The sequence below is a fragment of the Takifugu rubripes genome, chromosome 19 (genome assembly GCF_901000725.2).
Source record: "Takifugu rubripes chromosome 19, fTakRub1.2, whole genome shotgun sequence".
NCBI classification, from domain to species: domain Eukaryota; kingdom Metazoa; phylum Chordata; class Actinopteri; order Tetraodontiformes; family Tetraodontidae; genus Takifugu; species Takifugu rubripes.
In genome coordinates, this window is record NC_042303.1 from 13,281,160 (window position 1) to 13,299,817 (window position 18,658).

The 18,658-nt window shown below is 47.6% G+C and overlaps 1 protein-coding gene across 3 annotated transcripts in view; it reads left to right on the forward strand.

Moving 5' to 3' along the window:
* Positions 1-977: 977 nt before the first annotated feature.
* Positions 978-18,658, forward strand: part of cdh4 (cadherin 4, type 1, R-cadherin (retinal)) — a 126,300-nt gene continuing 108,619 nt past the window's right edge. For all 3 annotated transcript variants that reach the window (XM_029826483.1, XM_029826484.1, XM_029826485.1), the window contains exons 1-2: positions 978-1,196; positions 2,099-2,210. In XM_029826483.1, the coding sequence (XP_029682343.1) occupies positions 1,143-1,196; positions 2,099-2,210 (166 nt within the window). In that variant the 5' untranslated portion in view covers positions 978-1,142. The remainder of the gene's footprint in view (positions 1,197-2,098; positions 2,211-18,658) is intronic.

Here is an 18,658-nt window from a genome sequence, read left to right on the forward strand (position 1 = left end):
GAAAACACCGCTTGGAAAAGAGATGACGGTGACCTTTCCTGATGGATTTGACCTTAAACTCTGACCTTTGGACTGAACCCACCTGCTGAGTCAATACGGCTGATTCTTAATTATTGGCCACAAACCACGCACAGTGTAAAGGGATTTTTATGGGAAACAAGGCTTTACAAGCACCCAGTAGAGCCTATGTGTTTATTTGAATCTCATCCAGGTTCTGGTGGAACTAAAGCAGCAGAGTGGATGGCAGGAGCAGGGGCGGGCATGGAAGGTCCTGATTGACACTGTGCTACTATATTCTCTTTGATGGGATTAAATTGTCATGACCTCTCAGATATGGAAATTGAGGCTCTGATATATGGTCTTTAGAAATGTCAACATGTTTTAAATTGAGAGAGCAGTTAAAGGCATAGTAAGCTCACTTGTTCAAAGCTCTATTTTAAACCAGGGAGGAAAGTGGAAGGCGGAAGGGGATTCAGAAGGTCTACAAATGCAATTGAGCGTGACAAAACAGGCAACAAATGCATCAATGGGCAAAACAGACTCGAGATTAAAGCATTGGAGTCTTTACCCACATGAACAGTTTTAAAATAAATACATAAGAATGGTGGTAATAATAAAGTGAAGCCTTGCTATTGCCCAGAATCAGAGGCAGAGGGGTAACTGGGGTGTGAAATAGACTTCAGTCTGCTGATGGATGCCTGGAAGACTCGGATGGCTGAGTGTCACTCACACACAGACCAGCCTTTGCTCCATCTCGAGTTAAATTAGGAATCTAAATAACATGGAAAACATTTTTTCCGCAACTTTCTTTAAATCCCAGCGGTGTGTGGAGCATCATCGCAGGGGAGGCAATTGAAGCGTGCACGCACATTGCTCCACGTCTCGCCCTCCGCGGTAGGAGGGGTTGTAGTGCCGCCGTTATCCAATGGGCTGCGCACCCCCCCCCCCCCCCCCACCCCCCCCACCCTGCACGGCGCGCAGCATCTCTGTCTCAGCGGCACTTTTGCGCCAGACAAGCAGGGGCGGCCATTCACCGAAGCACCGACGAGCAGGACCCAGGCTCCGGGAATTACCGAGGTGTATTTGGCGCAGAAAACGCTTCTCTCCGCTGTTTTTACCCTCCGACGCGCGTCTTTGCAAAGATGAACGCCGGCTGCCTCGTCCTGGCGTGCAGCTTCCTCGTGGGCGCATCCGTGGTAAGATGAGTTCATTGCACTACATCTTTTTTCGGCTAACTGTGGAGAGAAGTGCTGCACTGCTGTAGTTGGGCTGGCTGCGCGCTGCGGGAGCCCCTGAAAGTGGCTGCGAGAGTAGACGCGCCGCGTTGCGTTAAAGCGGCGTGACGCGTGTAATCGCGTTTGATACGGCGACTCTCATGCTCGGTTTCTTTCTCTCTCTTTTTTCTCCAAGTCTGATATCAAAAGTAGCTGCAAACTCTGAGCCTTTAGTCTCTCCCTCTAGCAGCTCTGCCCCAGTCAGCTGCGGTGCATTATTGCGGTTGGTGGAGGCTTCTTAATTTGTCTGCGACCGACTTCATTTACGCACCTGCACTTTCTCCCCGACTGGACGTGAGAATACACAACTATTAATTTTGTGGTTGGTTAAAGACTACCCTCCACCCCGTTGCTTATCTTCCACGATTCATTTAGGGCAGGTTTGATCTGCAGTTTGAGGTGAAAACCAAAGGAGAGGTGCATTGTGAATGTGAATCATTTAAACTATTTCCCTGTTACTGGCCCCTGTTTCCTTCACTGCTCTCCCTCTCTGCTCCCACTCGTTGGGTCTCCACACGTTGCCCCACAGCTGTGGTCATCGTTTCTGAAATGCTCAATGCACGACTGGGCTGTCATATTATTCATCTTATCTAACATCTGCAACAGAGGCGCTAATGATGAGGGGGGGACCATTACTGTAATTAATCCTGCTGGTGAAGTATCACATGGAAGTTCACGATAACTCCAAGGTTCGAAGCGTCCAGGTCTAGAGCCAGTCATTGAGTGTAACCAGAGCTTGTCTAAAGCCAATGAGAGCTGAGACTCCGTGGTCACAGTCGATTTGCTGGCGTTTAACAAAGCGTCCCTTTTTTTTCATTCCCCAGGAGAGTAAGCCGAGCCAGCCCATCAAACCTCCATGCACACCAGGCTTCTCCCAAAACTTCTACACAGTGATTCTCTCCAGGGACCTCCTGCATGGTCAGAGGATCCTCAAAGGTAGGTCTGCCTGACATCAGCTCCTGTTTGCTGGCTCTTCCTGTGTCATTGAGCTGCTCCGATGCAAAGATTCACATCATGTGGATCCATTTTAAGGTGTTCTGCTTACATGATACACTGTATTTTGATGGACTGAGTAGGAGGTTGTCTCATAAAAAAAAAAGCTTTCGTTCCTGCTTGACATGCAGGGAGCTCCAAACTTGTATTTTATTCCCATTGTTCATTGTAATACATTTTTCATCCCTTTCATGCGTCGTGTTTTTTTTTTTCAAAGGAAATCAATTCGGGTTTCTTCTGCTTCCTTCAGAGGAGGCGGCGCTCCGGATCCCCCGCGAGCTTCAGCCTCTGCCATTTGAAATAATGCTGTCGTTTCATCTGGGTGATTTTTCAATTTACTGATTAATATTTGTCTTAATGGATGAAAGAATACCTCTCATTAGCATTCACATAGCTTTAAGTGCTTGTATAACCAGCCTGTTTTATATCCATAATGTCCAAACTATAACTGCAACAAGAAGGTAGGTGCTGCCACCAAATGAAGCACATCAGCGTTTATTTCCTCTCCAGATTTCTGCTTTTACAGTTGCGTTGGTTGATTTTGATATTTTTCTGGAAGCCCCACGCTTCGCGCTACATGCGGCGGCGTGCAATAAGCCCAGCTCTCCTGTGACACTTTGCTGTTATTGCCTTTATGGCTAAATATTTTTCCTTTCCAATGTGAAATGCCATTTGCCTGGAGGAAACAGCACTCTCATTGTACCAGCTGTTTGAACATTTTCCGCCTGTGAGCTAAACAATTGAATTATTCGGGAGGTTATTTTGTTCTTTAGGAGGCTGATGGGGACGCTGCAGCCGGTCAGCAGGGAGTCTGTTTGCCTGAAGGGGCTCAAGGTCTCTGTTTGGAAAGTGGCTGAAGTGTCCAGACTGGCTCCAAGAGTGTTAATAGGAGGTGATGGGGTGGAGGACAGATAGATCTTGGCTTTCCTTTGCTCGTATCCAGAGGATTGGAGGGGGTAGATGTCTCTGCTGACACTTCATTGCAGACAGATGTGGTAGCAATGCTTAAAGGGGTTGGTTAGATAATGCCTGTGTGCTTCCTCCAGCTCTGATCCCCGATGGCCTCTGGTTCCTCTTGCTAGCGTTCATTTTGTTAGCCTGTGTGTTTAGTCTTTGAGAAAATCAATCTGAAAGCCACAGCACCATCCCACATGACCGCTCCGAGGGATGAGGGGCACGCGCCGCTTATGTACTCCCGCAGTGATGAATGTGCAGCATGTTTGTCCGTCTGGAGGTGCCATCCATACGGTCGGACGCTGAGGTTTCCTAAAGGCCTTGTGGTTGGATGTGAGCTGCTGAGTTTGTTGAACAGCTTTTTATCAGCAGCGATCTGAGTCGCTGTAATTACGCCTCTGCCATTCTCGCAAGGCGCACTGGTCTTTTTAATTTTCTATGATGGTGGGATTTATAATCTCATTCCATATGTTGCTTTGTTTACCTGCAGACACAAGTATAAGCAAGCAAACAAACATCTCACTTCTTCTGGAAGTCTGATTGGAGCCAAAAACTGCTGTGAGAGTAAATTGAGTTCAAAAGAGGTTTAGTTTTATTTCTTTACGCACATTTATTGTCTGCCATACACCTCTGGTGTTTAAAAGTGATGTTTACATGGAACCTGTTTGTTGTAGAGTTTCAGAAACTCTGACATTCAGTTGTTGTGAACTGAGTGGAAATTATCCCTGATCACAGACTAGATCAAACAAACACGGTCTTTGGTTTGATCAATACAGATTGTCTCGTCTGGATTCAACTCAGGCGAGCTTTTGTGCGCGTGGAAAGAGTTATTGGTCTTTGGAGCTGCACATCTAACCAATAATGAGGGAATCTTTGATTTTTGTTTCTCACAATCTTTTTTTCTCCTTTCTTGACCACTTTATCTCCTTCGGGGTCACAGGGAGGGTGCTGGAGCCTATCCCGGCTACATATATTATTATATATGTATTTCGGGGTTGGGAAGCTTGCTCAAGGGTACCCTGGCACCTCCCCCTGCTACCATAACACCTTCCATGTTTTGTCCTCACCGGGGCTTGAATCATGATCATTTGAACTCGGAGACCTTTGTGGGGCTAACTTACACATCTGAATGCTCTGGTCAAGTGGAACTGAATAAATCATCACGTGCTCCCATGGAGATGCTTGCCTAACACCCAGAGAAGCGAGGCCACAGCACAAAGGCCGGCGGAGAGGCTGAGTTAAGCCTGCGGTCCGGGCAAGGTCCCGCTGTGGGGCGATAAGCCATGAAAGGAAATATTCCAGCGAGTGCACACGCTTGTATAAAGTGCCACCTCTCTCCAGCAGAACAGAGCCCTCGGAACACAGCGGAGGACGTGGCCTCGGCACAAAAGAGACTGATCTGAAATAGAATGTCGCCTCTCGAAGTGGCGGAGGGTGCGTGTTAAAGGCAGCGGGAACGAGTTGATAAGATAGGACTTTTGTGCCCTGCGCCAATCCTGGGAGACGCTGAACTGCACACTTAACCGCCTCGAACAGATGCTCAGGTGGACGGCCGAGGATGCGGCTGATGAATCATATATGTGGCGTACACACGGAGGGGGGCCGGGGGCTGTCCTTCTGACAACCGAGGAGATGGGATGTGGAGCAGCTTTTGTGTGGAGGAAGATAAGTTCTAAATATTCAAAAGTCTGACATTTCAAATCGGTCCAGAAAGGAATAAAAGTGCGCATGTGCCTTACTGTCAAAGAAGGAGGTTCACAGCAATGTGTCATGCACTTCCTGTTGCTAATGCTGTCCCTGAAAGTTACACATCCAAATTGACTCTTCACATGACCCCAATTAAACGCTGGACAGGGCGTCTGGCAGGGCGCCATAATGGCCTCAGACAGGCAGCCAGCCACTGATTGGCTGCACCTCTAAAACTTCCAGCTCCTCGGCCCGCTTTAAGGCTCAACAGGGAGCGTTCGCATTCGCGTACGTACCCGAGGACTGAGACAGGCGCGAGGGTGGGGGATTAATGCTTTCAGACGCCCTGATAAGCGGGGCGCCATTTCTGTGGTGTTCGGGAGCGTCTCTCCTGTCCTCCGGAGAGTCTTTCATCTCCGCAGCCAGGACCTGCAGTCTGCGGTGGACTGATAGAATACAGGTGGAGAAGATGAACCACATCATTTCTCTTTATCTCACACTCGCGATGGAGCCAAACCTGAGCTGTGCTCTCTGATCCAACCCCCCCCCGCCAAAAAAAAACAAGTAAGCCACCCAATATATGGAGCATGGGCCGGGAGAGTGCTGCTATCCTCTTTTGCAGTCATTTCCTCGGTGGCTGTAATGTGTCTGTGTTGGGGGGGTGGATGTGAAACTGGCTGTCAGCAGATTATCTGTTGCCTCTTGTCGTGGCTTCAGCGTGAACTTAGCAGTTGTAGCGGGCTGATCTCCACTGAGCTCCCCTCACTGGGTGCCGGCATTACATTTTCCCAGTCTTCATGTCTTTGGCGCGCGGTTTCTTGTCGTCTGCAGCGGCTTTTATTACTTTTTCATTCGTCTGCTGAGAGATCGTTCAGCTGTACCTCTTTGCGTCCAGTTTGAGAAGCTGCCAGAAGCTGCTCCGAGTCTTTTTGCTGCATTTTTAAAAGCCCTCTAAAAGCCCACTTGGCCTTCATTTGTATCCTCCATGGTGGGAACTCTTGGTGGATCAAGGCTCACAAAATAGAGGTGAATTAATTTTGTTCTCTGGTCCGGCCTTCAGGTTGAGCCATTTCTGAAATAATCAGGTGTCAGATTGCATCAGCAAGAGCTGATTTTTTTCTCCGCCCTTTCTTTCAATCGTGGAGTGATTATACAGAAAAGAAGAAGAAACTGAGCATGTTTGATGGTGTTAGCCAAAAAAAAAAAGCAGAGTCCTTGGCGAGGGATTAATGGATAACAAAGAGGCTGTGTTGGCTGCAGAACTGGAGGTTTATTGGTAAAAGTCTGGAATTATGTGAAGGGTATATTCGGAAGCATTAACAATAAAGTATTTTATTTGTCAGTATTCATCTCCATGTTACAGTTGAACAGCCCCACTTCTTAAGATCACCTTACCCACTGCTGTTGACCTCAATCCTGTTTGGATCATTTATTTAAAATCATTATTTGACTGACCACCTTATACTGTAATTGATGTGAATTAGCGATTTAGCATCCATGCTTGTGCTTTATTGCCTGCTGGCCTTGAATACAACCAAACTGGCTTCATGTTGCTCAGCATGAACTTCCATTTCACCTGTTAACTTCATGCATAACCCCACAATCTACTAGTTCCTTCCCCCTCTGCATAAAATAACAGCCTGCTTCACAGCACAACACTAGTATCCTTATTCCAGCTCAAATTAACTCACTTGCAAGCTGCATAAAAAAGAATTAAAGTGAGGGAAGAGAGAATTTTTTGTTCATTTGTCAAAGACGACCTCGTACAAAAGAAGCATGAGATGAGAGTGCAGACAAAGGTGCAGAAATGCTCAGTTTGAACCTCATTTCAAATCTTATTGTCAGTGTAAAGATGGAGCTGTGATTATCTTTGGGAATAGAAAACTACAGTTACTGTCTGATGGTTGCATGCCTCAGTGAGGCACACAATTACCGGACAAAGAAAGTCCAGTGTTGGGGCAAGAACGACAACCTGTGTTGTGTTTATGGAGGAGAGATCGGTGGAATCTGAGACTGTCGTTTGAAGACCCGAATCATTTCATCATGGAACACTAGAAAGACAGTTTGTAATTGTTCTCCATTTTAAATTAATTCCTCCAGCTACTGCTTATTGTCTTTCCAGGGCTGTGTGTTTAGTCTCGGGGGGACTCTATTTGATTGGGAGGGGAATGCAGTGAAAAACTTTTATTTTGTCCACTTCCTCTTTGGTTCACTTCCTGTCTTTGGTTCACTTAATGGACCGTTTGTATTCACACCATAAGGAAACCGGTTCAGGGTTCTTATGTCAGTGAACAGCTTTCACACCAGCCCAAACAAAGCGGAATAAATTCTGGTTCGTTTAAGCTGGACCAAACACTTCTGTTGTGAGAAAATGAGCATTTTCCACAGCTAGACAACAAAAGACAGGCAACCATTTACAGTACAGCTTTTTATGCTAATCTAATGTAGTTTCCTGTGTGAGCTTTGGGCTTTGACACCATGTGATCAGAACACGATCAGCGGTTTGACTATCCTCCTCCGTCCCCCAGCTTCTTATTCCTGATTCTAAGGCCCAAAGTGACACACCGTTTCTCACTCCACCAATGAAATATGGCCGTGCCGCTTGACCTTGCGTCACCATCTGACCTTACACGTGCTCCAGCTCTCAGGCCCTTGGTCCAAGGTGTCGCCAGCGATGAAAAACACGACCCAATCAGGAAGATTTACGTTAGGTTCAGCTCAACACTAAGATCCAAGTCCGCTCTGAGGAGTAGGCCGCTGTTTCGGCTGCCTCTGGACTCTGCCTGTACCTTTGTTCTGCAGATTCCAATCTCAAAAGGTCCATCCCTGGAGAACACCTCGCTCTTTACTTTGTCATAATTTTAAAGCCCCGGCTGTATATTTTATCATGGCCCCACATGCACCTATCTTTTTCAGCCCTGTCTGCTTTTAAATATTGGTTTATATGAAAAGAGCATTTATTTATTCACGTGTAAATGTAGCATATTTTCACGATGGCGTGTGATTTTTGTATTTTTGTAGCCTCGTGTTTGCATTGAACGCTTCATCCTGTGGATGATTATCTTAAACGGTGAAATTAAAGGATTACAAAACAGGGCTCAGTAATCCAGCTGTCAGTCACACAGCTCATTAGCAAGCAAAGAAGGGGGATGTGATTGTGTGTGTGTGTGTGTGTGTGTGTGTGTGTGTGTGTGTGTGTGTGTGTGTGTGTGTGTGTGTGTGTGTGTGTGTGTGTGTGTGTGTGTGTGTGTGTGTGTGTGTGTGTGTGTGTGAGAGAGAGAGAGGGAGAGGAGAGAGGGAGAGAGCCTTGTCATCAATGACATTCAGATTGTCAAAGAGAGTTTTTATCTTTTAATTACAAAAACAGAAACTTCCATTCTGTTTTAATAGCTGGTGTGAATCACCCCCACGAAACAAATATGAAGTGGATTTAACTGTAAAACCATAATAAGAATAAAATAAAACTCCACATTGTGGTTGTAATATCTCCCACCTGCTTCTATCAGGGTGAGATTATTTACATTTCGTGTGTGTGTGAAGTGTGTGTGTGTGTGTGTGTGTGTGTGTGTGTGTGTGTGTGTGTGTGTGTGTGTGTGTGTGTGTGTGTGTGTGTGTGTGTGTGCGCGCAGCTGATTGGCCTGCGAGCTGAACGTTCTGCCGCGTCTCTGCCATCTTTCACCAGCTCCCTGGCACATAAAAGAAACAGTTTGGGAAATGATGGCACCATAAAAGAAAATGGAAACACAAATGCTGAAAAAAAAGAAAAGAAATGGCATTGCTGCCTCTCCCACTGCGTTTATTTTGATCTTAAATAGAACCACGCGCAAGCATTGCCCATCTTTTTTGTTTGTTCCTGTTGGATTTCTGACCAACTTCCCAATCAGTGTTTGCAGAAAGCCACCGTCATCATTTTGGTTACCTGTTACCTCCACAGACCCACTTATTCTGCTTGGAAGCCACCAAAAGCTCCTCATATGACCACTTCCTGTACCGGTTTGCTTATTGAACAGGTCATTATGGGGAGAGTGTTGGAAGCCAAACGTTTCCTGTTCCCTGTTGTGATGGAAACTTGTCCATGGGAGGGCAGCTAAAGTGAAAACATGTTTTTTTAATACTAGAGTGAGATATTGACATCATACATATTCTATTTCCTGTTTCCTCTAATCGCCAGCTCGCTGGCAGAACCGGACTCTCTGAGTGTTTTCTGCATTCTCTGCTGTATGTGGGAGCCTTATCTCCGTCTGTCTGACTGTGCTTTCCTCTGAGAACCCGGGGGAGCTCATCATAGTCTTTCTGACTCCCTCGTGAATCCATTTCCTCAAGTCAACAAACGAAGCTCGGCTCCCTCGTCTGATTTATATTTAGAACCGCGTTCAGGGTAGAGGAGGTCACACACGCTGCCAAACGGGTGCGGCAGCAGAGGTTAATTTAATGTAGTGGGAATTGCTGTAGGTATTTGTTCAAATGTTAAATGTGGCATTATAACATTAGCTTTGACCTCCAGATAGGTTCCTGTCCAATAATAGTCCATCGGCAGAGTCTGCTGGAGAGACCGCGCACGCTCTTCTCCCGCCAGCTGCAGAAGAGAAAGATTAATTTCTAAATCTGATGGTGCCTCTGGTAGCGCTTGCTCACTTCTTGACATATTTGTGTGCGATGTGGAGAGCGGCACACTGAAAATACCCAGGAGAAGATTATAGCCATCAGCTATCAACAGTCAGAAATCCACATGAAACTTCATTACTATGCCAAAGATGTCCCAGTTGCAGATACAAACGTGTCTTTAGTCGTCCCTGCATAACAAGCTGTCGGGTTATTTTTCTTTTCTTTGTGCTTAAGCTCGGCGTTTCCCATTCGCTGCCGAGAAATCGCGGAAGAGCAGTGGGAAATCTGCATTTGGAAAGCAACTTTTTTTATTTTATTTTGATTAAAATGTGGAAGCGAATCAATAGAGCCCCCCCCCCCCCCCCCCAACACCACCACCACCACCGCCTGCAGCGTGCGCGGCAGACACGCGCTTGTAGCATCGATTGTACCTTCAGAAGAATCACAGTCCCCCCCCCCCCCCCTCCTCCTCTCCCTGTGCTCCCCCCTTGCTTCTTGCCCCAGCTTCATATAGGCTTTCAGATAAAAATAATAGCTCTGAGAACTTACAGAGAAGAGGGGCACTGGGGGAGGACGGGGAGGAGAGGCGGGGGCTGCGGCGGCGGCGGCGCTGCTGCTGGTGACAGCGTTTGTTCTCCCCACCTCCACCTGCCAGGGAGACGGTGAGGGGCGGCCTGATAAAGTGCGGCCTCTGGGAATAGAAGCCTTCTCTTGCCATAAACACCAGTTTAGCGTAGGCTTAAGAGAAAAAAGAAAACAGACGACTTGTTTTAACTGAGTCATCGTGATTGCAGCCACAAGCGGGGCCGTGACAAAATGAGTGATGGAACATATTTAAATACGGCGGCAGATTTATAGCGGCGTGAACCAATCTCGCGTCAAGGCTAATCCCTGCGGTGACATTTCCGCGTCACAGATAAATAAAAGCTGTTCGCCGGCGGTCCTGCAGGTGGTTGCCCGTTTGTTCCCGTCCTCGCTCCTTTCCTGCGCAGCCCACGTGTTTGGGGCGACCGCCGGGTGGTCCGGTCGGATTTGCCCGTCTGAATTCTAACTGGAGGACACGGAGAGCTCTTTAAAGTCAAGCCCAGAGTTAAAGCGAGTCCGCCTAACTCACCTGTCATGAATAAACATCTGCATGTCCACGGGTTTCTGCTGGGTTTCCATCAAATGCTGGATTTACATCTTTTTCATCGCACTCACAAAGATGGCGAGGGTGGACCGCGGCGATTGTCCTGGCTGTTATTTTTAACCAATAGCGTACAGGGGTTCAGGGGCTGCAGAGCTCATTATCGTACAGCTAGGGTAGATGTTGGCAACGGTACAATCCCCTCTTCCACCTCCAGGCCCTGCAGCGAATCACTGGAAATGCGAGGAGAAGTTGGCTGTCGGCCTGAACGCCAGTGAGCTCATGTGTGATCAACATGCTTAAATGGAAGGACACGTGAGTGACGCAGGCCGCAGATAGGTGAATTCCTTCATGTTGTGTTGCTGTTGTGGGAGTAACATGCGTCACAACAAGTAAATAAGCACAGATAAAGAGCTCTGCCTTATTGCAGTAGAGCTGTGTCAACCTTGTCGTGTTTATTTCACCAAGTTTACAGTCGCTGTTGCGGCCCAGATAAACGGGAACTCGTCTCAACAGCAGTTACGGCCTGGAAAACAGAGTCCCCGAAGCAGCCAAAGTTGATTTTGAGTGAAGAGAATCAGCTCAGTTAATCTGGTGGGAGGTTTGTTACGTACGATCGCAGGGGAAAAAAAACCCCAAACAAACACAAACTGCAGACCATGAGTCGATTTAACATCGTATTCACACGTTCTGCCGCCGAAGTGGCTCCGCATTTAAACCGAAGGCTTTGGAGGTAATGATATGGGGAACAGCTTGGGAAAGGGCTGGTTGATCACTGAATCCGTTTGATCGGTTGTAACCAGAGCCTGAGCGTCACCGTGGGGGTTCAGGAAGACTGACAAGTCTGAAAGCCCTCGCTGTCAAGAGCTTCATCTGCAGAGGCCCGAGAGGTGCGCGGGGTTATAGCGGAGACGGGGAGCGTTGTGGAAACACCTTCGGCGGCCACGCCAGACGCTCCGCAGAAGAGGCGCACGTCAGCGTGCGTTTCAGCGCGACGCCACCAGGGCGGCGCTCCCGCGTCTTGCCAGAGAAGCGCGGGAGAGGCAACGTTTGCGTAGTTAACGTTTGACATTAGCGGCGACTGGTTCCGGTGTCAGGAGCAGCGCTCTGCCCTGCAGCACTTCAGAGCGCTGCTCCCACAATATTTGCGCGTTTGATATGCAGGAGCTGCATCTGCTTGTCACCGCGGTTTAACTGCAGGAGCTGCGCCCAAATGCTGCTGTAATTGTTACAGACGGGGAGGAACGCTCTGACGGCAGAGCCTCTGAAGGTGTCAGCCAGACAGACGCGGCGACCATTAACTCCGAGCACGAGTAGCAGCATTTATTATCTGCTGCCTGCCTCTGCTTCATGTGTGCTGGACTATATTTCCCAGCTCGAAGGCGATGATGCACAGAATCAAGAGGCAGATGTTTGAGCGCCAGCGTCGGCATTCGTAGCGCCCGTCGCGGCTGTTCCCCTTAAATTAATTGATAATAAAATAAAGCTCGCTTGAATGTGTGTGTGGGGAGCAGTAACTTAATCAGAGTCATTCACAAAGACATAAATGACGGTGCTCTCCGTTTATTTCCCGCTCAGTGTCTGACAGATAAATATTCACATATAAAAATATGGTTGAAATATTTCAGTCGTGATGATCAGTCAGTCAGTTTCACACACACATCTACACACACATACTGATATTTCTATCTTTGTAGCAACTTTTGTAGGTATAATCTATCCCCAGATCCTGACAATAACAGCCTAATTGTATTCTCAACTTTAAAACCATCTCTTGACCCTCAAACAGTCCTTTGAAGTTGTGAAGACCATCCAAGACATCCTCACTTTGGTGGTAGAATGAGGATTGTAGCAGATACAAGGGCACACACACACAGACACACACACAGACGTGACGGTTTTATTTGCTGCTGTAATTCTATCAAAGACATCATCAGGATTGGCTCATATGTGAATGACTGGCCTCGAGCATCCCTGCTGCATTTTTTTCCCTCCATCCCTTTGGAAGACTTTTAGATTCAATTTACCGCCTTCTCTGCGCTTCTCTCGGCTCCGGCGTGCTCACCAGCCTGCAGCTCCGCGTGAACTTCTCTTCACACTTTGGAGATCCCATCTAAGGTTCCAGGGAGAGATGGAGCAAACGCTTGATAAGACGTCAACAACATATCTGTTATTTGCTCCTTGTAGAACACACAATAGCGTGTGTGTGTGTATATATTTATACGTATATGCGGATGTCTTCCTGCATGCATGTGCTCCCATGGATCCACCTATGTTCAATAGTCTTCCACCAAGTCAGAGGCTGGCTGCATTCTAAATACTGTCAAGGCTAGCGGCAAAGCAACATGAATTTCAATGAATTATTAAACAGGATTATTTATTTACTTGCTCAGCACCCTGAACCACCTAACTGGCAAATCTACATAGCATTCTTTTTTTTTGAACCTGTGGCACATTTGTATGCATAATTTATGGTTGGACGTGAGCATTTTCTTTAGAAAATTAAATATATACACATACAGAGAGAGAGAGAGAGAGAGAGAGAGAGAGAGAAACATATAGATAGTAGCAGATAGGTATAGATGCTTTAGTGTCACTTTGATTTCAGATGTTTACCCACACATGATAAGCGATGCCATGGATTGACTCCCTCATGCATGTGACTTCATGGCTGTCAGCCGCTGAGCCTCGGAGGAGCGAAGCACTTGTTTCCGTGATGATTTGGCGATTTCTGCTCACTTTGTCGGGCGGCTTGTGTGAAGCTGTCAGTGGAAACACAAACAGTGAGAGGGAATCACCACAGTTTAGAGCCGGTTGCCTCGGTGCTGCCAGGACCTGGGTAAATACAGTAGTTTGTTAGCGTAATCTTCTGGGTCTAGGTGGGAGTTGGTATGCTTTCAGGCATCGAAAGGTATCCTCCCCATTTTGATGTTCTTCCATTTTTAAATATGCTATTATATTTTTATTCAGTGCAACACACTGCTAGCCACCTTAGGACGCCGCTGGTACTAACCATTGGCACGCTGTAGCTAATTTACTGCTACTTCTACGATCCCATTGGACTTTTCACCCATTATAATTTCTACAGTAGTGCAATGGGTGTGCCAAGTGTGTGTGTGTGTGTGTGTGTGTGTGTGTGTGTGTGTGTGAGAGAGAGAAAGAGACAGCGTTGACTGTGGAAGAGAGCGATGAATAAGCTAGCGGAGGCCTGGAGTACTGCCAACCCGCGAGACTACGACGCACTGCAGATGAGCCAAACCTCCATCCATTCACATGCGGCTCTTTGCGGCGGGGCGACAGCACGCTCCCGTTCGCCACCCCTGCCAGACTTTGTCTTCTGCCACATTGTACGCTAATGCGCGTTGTGATTCGGTGGCGCCTTCCATTAGCGGAAGTCCTTTCATCTCCTGGACAGCTTTCCAAACCGGCGCCGTCGTCGGAGGCTGCGGCTCTTTCAAACGAGGTTCAATGGACAAATTTCTCTGCCACGATGCTGTCAAAGCTTTGGTTCGTTTAAATCACAACGCACGTCATGTTTGGTTTCTCGGGAACGGCTCCCAGAGACCTAAAAGGCCTCCATCCTGAGCCTGTGGAGGAACTTGCCCCGCTTGATCCATCATTCATTGGGCGTGTGAGGGTATTTGTTGTGGTCGGAGACGTCGGGAAGCCTGCAGAGGTGCAGCAGGAGGAGAGACTCCAGCAGAATATCCCTGCCAGGGCCGCAGCATATGCTCCATAACTGCGTTATGAATGTTTTGTTGCAGGATGGAGTCCGTTAATGAATGGAGCCCTCTGGGCAAATAAATGCACATATATTGTGCGGTGTCATATGGGCATTCTCTTGTACCGCAAACAAATACGGCGGGTAAATGCATAAAGAGTAAACTCTTGTCAGTTTTAATGGAAGCGCTGTAGATCTGCACAGGAAGAAAACCCTCACCCTAACCCATAACCGGAGCGCGTTTGGAGTGGATCTGATTTGATTCCGCGCTCGTTCCCACGCGGCGCTGTTGTTCAAACACAATCTTCACCTGTCAAATGGTTCATCTGGAAGCCTGCATCTTCCACTTTTAATCTTCATTTCAAATGCAAAGTCACGTGTCAGATCCTGCTCTCAGGAAGGATGCAAAGCGGTAGGAGGAAAAGGACAAAAGTTGAGAGCAATTTGCTTTCTTTTTTTGGACGTGAACCCCTGAAAGCAGCTTTCAGAAGGTGAGAGTTTGAACGGCAGTCAAACATGTCCTCCCACGCAGCGGCAGACGTTAGCATGGTTGCAGCTGTACAGCTGCCACCTATGACAGAGAGATCTGCGCCATGTATTGTGATAATGAGATATTTACAAGCGGGCGAGTCTGTTGATAATGAGATGTTTATTTCACTCCGACATGGTACTTTCAGTCCGCGAGTTGTTGCGGCCGTCGTGGCAAAATTATTATTTCTGTGTAAAACATTTCTTCACTGTATCGTACAAAATAAATGAAGCAAACAAACAAACTTAACATTGAAATAGGTAGAGTTCATATGTTTGTAGCATCAACATTTCCTTCATTTATCAAGGCTGTTTATGAATTAAAAACTAACCCAAGCCCAACAAATCTATATCGCTGCATCAGCAAATATAAAACATCGAAATGTGTGAATATTTGATCAAAATACCCAAGTTAACGAAAGCAGGCGGAGAAATTGAAGTAGAAAAGAGGGAAGTAGCTGGACAACTGATGCACCAGAGAAGTAGGGTTCACTTTCGCTTTCATCTCTGGTGCTACTCATCGATCTCCACATCCCACAAGTTTTCTCTTGTGCTATGTTGAACATTTCTGAACCGCAGATCCTGTCCTGGGATCTTCAGCCACATCGTTTATTTTAGCGCAGACATAAAAGCATGAAAAGTTAAGTAGACGTTGTTTTGCTGAAGTAAGTTTGAAAGATCTTCCCCGACATTTCGTAAAGTAAGTTCAGATGTTTGTCGTCACGGTAAAGCGAGATACTCAGCAGATTGGGTGTGAGGGGGCCTCTGCGACCTGACCTCTGACCTCCAGCGCTCCCCCACCAGACGCGTCTTCTTCGCCCTGTGAATTTGAGCAGAGTCGCAGAAACTGGTTTGATGCATGAGCTCGGCGCTGCAGCTGACAGCGCCGAGCTCAGAGTCCAGGGGTCTGGCGGCGGGCTTCCCCGGGGGCCCTTACCTCGGAGCTACTCACCTGTGAATGCCTTTTTGAAGTGCTGGGGGAAGGTTAAGTGCTGACTCTTGTCATATGTAGACCTGTAAATGCAGTCGAATCAGATCCAGCCGAGCCGTCCACAGTCACGCGGTGCTACAGTCCTGATAGAAACAAAAGAATTTTCAGGTGTGTGAGGGAGGCTGCTTTAAATATCTCAGATGGCCCTTTTATTGTAACTCCAGTCGCTGCATCATGGGGAGCCCTCATGTAAGGATTGGGTGGCGAGGCTAACATGCTAACAGTGCTGCATCCTTTTGCATTTCTTACACCAGTTATGAACAACTGCTAGCTACAAGTATTAGCTTTTCTTAAACCTTTATGCAAGGCTTCTGCTTATTTTTTATTAATTTTTCTAGATTGAGGCCATGACTTTGGCCTCTGACAGGCCTCCACATCAAGCGCCGCTGAACGTTTGAACTCAAACAGGCTCTGGGAGTAGAAGAAATCTGGAAACAAACATTTAGAGCTTTCCACCACCACACTGCTCTTCAGTGCCTTCAAGCATATCAAGCAAAAAAAGAGACCTTTTTCTTGCTTGTTTTTAGCTTTAATCTCTCTCAGTAAAAGCCCTTTCATACATACTTTAGATTGGGCTAAGCAGCGCATTAGCATGTTTGCTTTAGCCCTTTGGAAAAAACTCAACATCTTCCATCCAACTCAATCATTCATGCCGGCTGATGCCAAGATCCACCTCCAGTGTAGAAAGGTGGCTGCTAGTCAGGCGGGATGGCAGCCCGCTCCTCAGACGGCCTCTCCAGGCCTGTTTACCGCCTACGCCGCCGGACAGCTTTAGCGCGGCTACTTTGTGCGTACAGTCGGTGCAACTCTCCCAATCAGCCCTATCGATCTGTTACCCGCTTCCAGTGTCGCGACCTAGATGAAAGCCTCTCACCGTTGTCCGCATGATTGAGGCCACCACGAGCTGATCGCTCTTACACAGAGGACACTGCGGATAACAAATGATAGCAGTCGGCACTCAGAAGGATGTAGCGGTAAAATGGCCGGCTAATTTGGCAGATTGCCGTGTCGTGTTGAGAAAAAGAACACGCGGGCCTCATTACTCCCCATGAGCAGCGTGGACGGACAAATCGTAGATGCCTGATCAGAAAGTCTTATTTTCTAAACTCTTCACGGCTTTCTCTAGTTTACAGGCAACCGTAGTTATGGACCCCCCCCCCCCTCCCCACTGTGCCACTTCATCCCATTAACAGTGAGCTGCTCCGGCCCAGGATGTGATGGGCACACATATAAGGTCATCTTTGTTAAATTATTCCGCCGAAAAATCCAATAATTGCATTCACACTGGCCACAGGAGCGCGGCTCTCGCTGCTGTATGACAAGAATTCCCTTTGGTTGCTCATTATTGTTGATCACTGAGATGCCACCAAATTTGACATTTAAACAGAGCCTCCTCTTCAGGGCTGCGCTGGCTGACTGTCAGCCCCTTTTAGCAGGAGGCCTTTGAATAATAAATAAAGACTCCTTATTGACATTTCGTCCCATTGAGCGCAAATGCGGCCAAAGTGTCCCAGATATGTGGCCTAAATCTGGACACGTCGGAGCTAAAGTTCACGCAGTTGTGGGCAAACGTCAGCTGTCAGTCTGAGGCTCAGGACGAGACGTGGCCGGTGAAGGGGATTTTTCCGTTTCTTTCCCATGGAATGCTGAGAAGATGAGAGAAGATTACAGGTGATTTAATGATTAGAGGTTAGGTGATTAGAGGTGTTTTAATTGCTCTTGCTGTGAATTTGGTGACTTGCTGTAAATAAATGTGGTTTTTGTTTGCCAACAGCAAATGTCACAGGTTCATATTTACCTTTATAGGCAAATTCACACATGTTGTATTTAAAAGTGTGAAACAAAGAAGTGTTATCTTGATAACTATGAAGGTTTCTCCGGTCCATCTGTTCATTTTTCTGCCGTTCACCTGTAGTCCGGCCATAAAGACGCAGCGGGAAAAACAGCGGCACCGATCGTTCCTTCAAGTACTTCGTGTCCTCAGTCTAAAATGCCTCAGGTGCAGGGGGGGTCGGGGGCTTCTGCTCTTACTGCATCACCGAGACGATCAAAAGCGTCTCCCACCGCTCTGCGAAGCTCTGAGCTCGGTATTTATAGTGTTTGGGCGGAAGCTGCAAGATCCTGACTCTGTAACTGCATCCAGGTTTTCCTGGTCGATCCATCAACACGTGCACATCGGTGAAAATGACGGGCTTGGGGCGGAAAGGTGGAGGGAAGCGTGTGATGTCACCATCGTCTGTCCCAAGCCTGGTTTAATGAATGCCCAGAACTGGCCTGTCGCTCTGTAATTGGGAGACGTGCACGACAATAGGCCGTGCGCTCACAAGGAGCGCCGAGCGGGAGGGCTTCAATTTGCCTCCCCTCTCCCGCGGAGCCTGGCATTCAGCGGAGCGTTCCTCATTCAGGGGGAGCATCCGCGGCAAAATAAAACTAGTGCCATCTGCTCCATCTCTCCTTGCCTCCCACCACAAAGCAGATGATTATCAACTGGAGCCCGCTCGGCTCCAGCGGAGCATCTCGAGCCTCGGAAAAATATCAGCGGCGCGTATTTGGAAACTTCTGACAAGTTGCATACTTCCTGTTTTTCCCCTTCTTTATGTCATGCGTTTGTTTCCCCCCACCACACACACACACACACACACACACACACATGCAGGACTCAGTGAGACCTTCATGCAGCCAACAGTACATGTGTAATTGCACTTTACGTAACACCCTGAATGCAGCCTTCTGTACCCGCCAGATATTCGCTGCCTTGGTCCTGCTAACAATGTGCGCTT